The sequence below is a fragment of the Pteropus alecto genome, unplaced genomic scaffold (genome assembly GCF_000325575.1).
Source record: "Pteropus alecto unplaced genomic scaffold, ASM32557v1 scaffold43, whole genome shotgun sequence".
Taxonomy (NCBI): Eukaryota; Metazoa; Chordata; class Mammalia; order Chiroptera; family Pteropodidae; genus Pteropus; species Pteropus alecto.
In genome coordinates, this window is record NW_006435764.1 from 5777252 (window position 1) to 5783429 (window position 6178).

The 6178-nt window shown below is 54.8% G+C and overlaps 1 protein-coding gene across 1 annotated transcript in view; it reads right to left on the bottom strand.

Annotated features, from left to right (window-relative positions):
* The window catches only part of SLC22A20P, a 16027-nt gene extending 10159 nt beyond the window's left edge, over positions 1-5868 (bottom strand). Inside the window, exons 1-5 of the mRNA XM_006911114.1 lie at positions 5494-5868; positions 5315-5418; positions 3756-3910; positions 1215-1383; positions 573-696 (exon numbers count right to left, since the gene is read on the bottom strand). Of these exons, the coding sequence (XP_006911176.1) occupies positions 573-696; positions 1215-1383; positions 3756-3910; positions 5315-5418; positions 5494-5868 (927 nt within the window). The remainder of the gene's footprint in view (positions 1-572; positions 697-1214; positions 1384-3755; positions 3911-5314; positions 5419-5493) is intronic.
* Between the last annotated feature and the right edge of the window lie 310 nt (positions 5869-6178).

The window sequence follows — 6178 nt, forward strand, 5'->3', positions numbered from 1 at the left end:
GCTAGAGACTCTGAGACGGTCCTGGCCAAAGGTTAAGAGTGAGGGTCCTGAGTGGTTCTGCCACTTCCCACTGTGCATTCTTAGGCAAATTACCTGACCCGTCCAAACTTCACTTTCTTCATCGGCAAAAATGAGACACTAAATGAGATGGTGTATGTAAATCCTTAGCATAGTGACACCATGGCGCTCGATAAATGGCACTTATTTATAATACATGGTACTTTCATTTTTGAGTCTTGAATAATTCTATTTTATGATCTCTATTTTAATATTTTCATTCATTTTATTATTTTCTTTAAAGTTCAGATGCTTGTCAATGTGAGTCGGGCTATTCCGCATTGCACGGATGGATAAGTCTGATGAACAAAGCAGTGAAATTTTTTTTATCCCAGATCACATAGCCATCTAACGGTTAAATATCTTTGCCACACCCGAACTCTTTCCACTGCTTATTCTCAGCCTCTTCACCTGGAGGGTGGGTGAGTCCCGTGAGGCTACTAAATCCTAGCGCACCTTGAGGCCACCAGCAAAACTGAAAACTGCCTACCCTTCCTTTCCCCCATCCCGCCTACCTCCTGAGTCAGCCTTTCCCCCTCCTCCTTTCTCCCGTTCATCGCAGCCACCTTCCGCAGGTTCCGCACAGCTAGCTGGGACTTGCCGTGAAGGAGGAGCCATCGGGATGACTCCGGCAGCCACCTGGGACCAAGAGAAGAATGCACCAGGGCCGAGTGCAGAGCACTCCATTCCCAAGCCCAAGTGGCCTTCGTTCACCTTCTTCCAGACCCTGACAAAGATGAGTGTCCTGCTCTCTGCAGGGCACGCCGGCTTCTCTGAGGGTACTTAGAGACTGCATGGGACTTGGGACTTCCACGGGTCTGGTTTGGGAGCTAGTTCTGCCCCTGATGTGTGGCCTCTGAATAAGACATGGGCCCTCGCTGGGCCCTCCTATAAAGCGCCGTGGGCACAAAGGAGTTGACGAAGGAGTTGCGAGGCACAAAGGATTTGACGAAGGTAAAAGCGCTCGGATATTCGGAGCCCCATGCTAACGGAAGGGGTTCTACGGGAGCCCCCTACAGCCACGCGCGGACTCGGGAGCCTGGGGCCCCACCACGTGCAGCAGGCCTCTATCACTGCACACCTCAAGCCTCGCAGCGGCACGGGTGAGGTCTCGGCCGCACAGGTGCACCCTCCCACCCACTCTGCTCAGGACGTACCAAGAATAGAGGAAAAAGACGAGGAAAGGAACAGAGACAGCAAACTGTAGCCACCGCCAGGGGCGGATCAGGTAGGCCACTCCGGCCAGGATGAGCTGGCCCAGGGTGAAGGAGAACCCCAGCAGGACCCCCGCCACGGTCCGGCTCTGGGTGGGCATCCACTCCACAACTGTAGAGAAAGCACAAGAGGTTCGGCGGACGCATCGCTCAGGCAGTTAATTCCCCCGCGGCCTCGATCAGAACGGCGGCCATTTGAAATGATCTCAGGGACCCACGGAGACACAGGTAAAGCTCACCCAGGTAAATTTCAGGTGGATCTAAGATCCACATGTAAATAAGAAGCCACCAAAATATTAGAAGAAATCATGGTATATATATTTTTTCAATCTTCGGCGTCAGGAAAGGCTTTTCTAAGAATGTCACAAAACCCAGAAGCAATAATAGGAAAGATCAATAAACTTGACTTCGTAAAAATAAGAAGTGTCTGCATTAAAAAAAAAAAAAAAAAAGAAAAACACCACCATAAGCAAAGTCATAATGTCAGTTAAAAAAAAAAGACAAAAAAAAATCGTAACTCAAATAACAGATAAAGGGGAATTTTCCTAATATTGGATGAGTTCTTACAAATCAATAGAAAAACAATGAACAAGCCCCAAAAAGGAGGGGAGGTGCAAATAATATGAACAGTTGGTAGAAAATATAATAAATTTAATGCCTCTTAGTTACATAATTTCTTCCTAAATAGCAAAACTTAGAAACAACCTAAGTGTCCATCCACGGGGGATGAATCATGGCACACTCTCACAAGGCAACCAGAATAAGTTGATGGGGATGCTGTTTTCTCATGAGCAGTCAGCTCCTGTGCCCCGTCTACCTGCAAATCCTACTGCTTCTACCTGGAGAGTCGAGCCAGAACCTGAGCCCTTCCTGTCTCCTCTGTTGCTTTGCCCTGGCCCGAGCTGGCCTCGTCTCTGGCTAGGTGACTGCGGGAGCCTTGGAACTGGCCAACCCACTTCTGTCCTTTGGCCGCTTGGCAGCCGGAGGGATCCTGACAAATGCTCAACCGGATTAGGTCAGGCCTCTTCTCGGCTCAGGACCCTCCAGAGGCTCCCAACTCACTCAGAGGCAAAACCGAACACCTTAGATGGCAACAAGCCTTGAGGATCTACCCCCAACCCCCACTTCCCTGACTCTGCCTGTCACCCACCCCTCAGCTCTGCTCCAGCCACAAGGCTCTCCTTGCTCTTGAGCTGACTGGGCCGGCTCCGCTCTCAGGACCTTTGCCGGGAATGTTCCTTCCCCAGAGCCGCCCACCCCATCACCTCCTTCAGGCTTTGTTCGAAGGGACCCCCTCTCAGCGTGGCCTTTCCCTGACCGCTTCAACGAAACTGCAGACTCTCCGCTCCACCCCAGCCGCTCTTACTCCCTTTCCGGGTTTAGATTCCTCGGTAGCACTCGTCACTGTCTAACATACTCTGGAACTCGCGTTTTGATGCTGTTTATTATCTGCCTTTCTGCACGAGAACGCGGACTCCACGGAAGCGAAGATCTGCTCTGTTCACTGCTGCAGCTCAGCGCTTAGAACTGAGCCTGGCACATCGTAGTAGTGTGTGCGTGTGCGTCTATGCGTGCATGTATGTAGGGGTGTGTGTGTGTGTGTGTGTGTGTGTGTGTGTTATACAGGCAATTCTAGCATGAGATGGACCCTGGATGTCTGTCCCTGCCTTCAGATTCCACCAGCTGTGACTGCACACTCGCCCCAGAGAACGAGGCAGGAGGGCTGGGATTTGCTGAGATCCTGTGATCTCCTGATGCGGGGGGCGGTGGGGAGGAGGCTGCCAGCCTGGTGCATCTGCTTCTCTGGCCCCAGGATTTCTCCCCCACTCCTGAAATGAAAGGCTCATTCCATCTTTGGCAGCAGTTTCTGAATCCCTCAGATACTCCCCGAGGTCTGGTGATGTCCCCAGGAGCAAATGAAGTAATTAGAGGGCAGTGCAGGCAGGTGGCAGACTCTCAGAGCCCCCCAGGAGCTATCTGGAACCAGCCTGGATTGAGGGCTGACCCTGTCGCTTTGGGACATGGGCACATTCCCACCTTGCATCCAGGAGGCCAGGTCTCCACCTTGATGCTAAGGAGTCACCACCTTTGTAGCTTGGGTGAATTCTGCTCTTTTTGCAGCCACATACCTCAGAGCTGCTGCCTGCAGCCCTAAGAACCACTGTGTCTCATTTTACTCTGTGTTGCCATACTAAGTCTGGCACACAGTAGGTGCTTAATAACCGGTTATTGTTGACTAACCCACACGGGAAATAAACCCAACCCTCTCAGCTTACGAACAGCAAAATGAAACCCAGGGTCCATGGCTCCCTGCTGGCAGCGCCCCCGCAGAGAGCCCCGGGCTCCCAGGATCCTGGTGGGAGGGTCTGAGCTGAGGTCACTGGATGAGAACCCCACACGATGAAACAGATGTGTGACAATGGGGCTGCCACACCCCCTTCCATGAACTCCCCTCCCCTCCGGCCCCTCCTTGGCCGGACTCACCCAGAGAGAGGGAGTTGAGGATGATGCCGGAGAAGGTCATTCCCATCAGGAACCGCAAGGCACAGTAGGCCCCAAAGGAGCTGAAGTATGCCGCAGCAGCCCCGGACACCGCCAGCTGCAAGTATGACCAGACCAGGGGCGCCTTGCGGCCCAGCCTGAGCCGGGCCATGGGCACAGGGTCAGAGGCCCTCTCAGGAGGTGGCTGAGGGAGGGTGAGAGGAAGCTCTCCCTGCCATTGCCGCCCGAAAGCCACCCCTCCGTAACTGAAATGCTCATCCGCTGGGACCCAGGCACTGGCGGCGGAGGCTGGTGGGAGAGGGAGAAGCGTGGTTGTGGAGGAAAATTAATGATAAAGATGTGTGTTTATTTCCTCCTTCGGTCCTTCCCTCAAGGAGCATTTCAATGGTTCCCCTCCTCAGCCCCCCATCTTCCGGGGTAAGGGAAGGGCAGGGATTCTGCAAAGACCCAGAGGCAGGTCCAGTGAGTGGTGAGAGGGTCCCCTGAGTGACTTTCTGGAGGGAGGGAGGGAGGCCTCAAACCAGAACTCACAGGTGGCGAGCTCGCGGCAGGGCCGAGGCTGGAAGGAGTGGGACCCCAGGATCAAGCCTTCATTTGAACTGGTCATGTTGGGGAGGCTGGGTTGGGGCGGAGGCTCGTCACACCACAGGAGGTTCCAAGGCCAGGATAGCAGGTGTATTACACTCTGGCCTTGGCACTGCACCATTTGCGAGTGAGGGTCCAGGAGCGCAGCAGGCCAGGCAAGGGGTGGGCAGCATTTCTTCTTCACACACCCCATGACACACGCATTCATTTATTCATTCATTCATTTCAGTTACATAAAAGTTCATGGATCGCCTCTAAGAGACATGCCTGAACTGGGGGCTGGTGACATACAAGACACAATAGATGAGATACCAGTTCGTACCCCAAAATCTGAACTGGCAACAGGGAGAGGAGGGGGTAGGCGAGGAGAGGGAGGGAGAGAAGGGGAGGAAGAGGCAGGAGGGAAGGAGAACGAGAAGGCGGAGAAGGCGAGGGAGCTGACTCCGGCTGAGCCCACCCCGTCGCGTTTCCTGAAGGGGCTGCGGTCTATCGTCTATCGTTAGGGGCCCTTAAGCTTGGCTCTGGTTCACCCCCGAGGTGGGCTGCAGCACCGACAGTAGGGAGGATGAGAAAACACCTTCTGAAGGAAGATGCAGAGGCCTCCAGGTGAGAAAAAAGCCAAGTACAGAACCTCACATGGGCTGTGCTAGCGTTTGTCAGGAAAAGGGGGATGGAGCATACATCATGTTTGCTTGGGTGGCGTAAGATCATGAAATATCTCCGGTCAGGTACGCAGAGACCAGGCCGCCCTCTGGAAGTTACAGGCGGGCGGGGTAGGAGAGGGAGAGAGACACCTCCCTGTGTACTCTCTTACACCTTCCGGAATTTTAAACCATGTGACTGTATTATGTATTATCTATTTAAAAATATATGAATGAACATTAACAAAGAAAAATGAATAAAGATGCAGAGGGTGCCTGGCTGGGTGGCTGGGACCCTCATCCCCAACGGCTTACCTGTCAGCAAGGCTGCCAAATACGAAGGCGCCCAGCAGCACCCCGGCCATGTAGATGGACTGAGCCAGGTCGCGGAGGGTGCGGGCCTCACACACCAGGTCCCACTGTGGGGGAGAGAGAGATGGTTCAGCCGCCGCCTCAGGCAGTAGCACCCCCACGCTGCCCTGGCCCCCTCAGACCTCCATCACGATGGTGGACGGGAAAATGCTGCGGTCATAGACCCAGCCGTCTTTGCAGGCCTCTGTGGCCGCCCCATGGACGGAGGTGTTGGGGCTCAGGAGGGCCCACTGAGGCTCCGTGAAGCGTCGGCACGGCTCGGGGGCCCCAAACTGGTCCAGGGGTATGGTGGCTCTCAGCCAGGCCCCTGAGTCGTTGGTGGTGGCCGCAGTGTGGTTGGCAGGGCCTTGGCAGTGGTGGGGGGGCACGGCGGCCGTGAAGTTCTGCAGGAAGTTGTGGCAGGCCAGCAGGCTGCAGGGCAGCAGCAGCAGGGCCGTGTAGATGAGCTGGAAGCGGCCCACGCCACCCAGCGTGTCCAGCAGGTCCGTGAAGGCCATGGCCTCAGGTCTGACCCAAGGCCCAGCCTGCCAGGCCTTATGTAAAGGGGCTAGTTTGGGGCTCTGGGAAGGGGAGGAGCCAACCAAGGGTTAACCACAGATGCCCTTTGTCCAGCAGCTCAGAGAGGTCTGGTTTCACTTCACAAGAGGCCTCAGATGTCCCCATGTCTGCCAGATATCCTCACCAGCACCTTCTCCTTGTGCCTCTCACCTCACCCCACAGCCCACTACCCAGCTCTGCGGGCCCAGCCACCCTGCCCTCACTGGAGGACCCCGCCAGTAAATGCTTCCACTTCCCTTAGAATGAGGG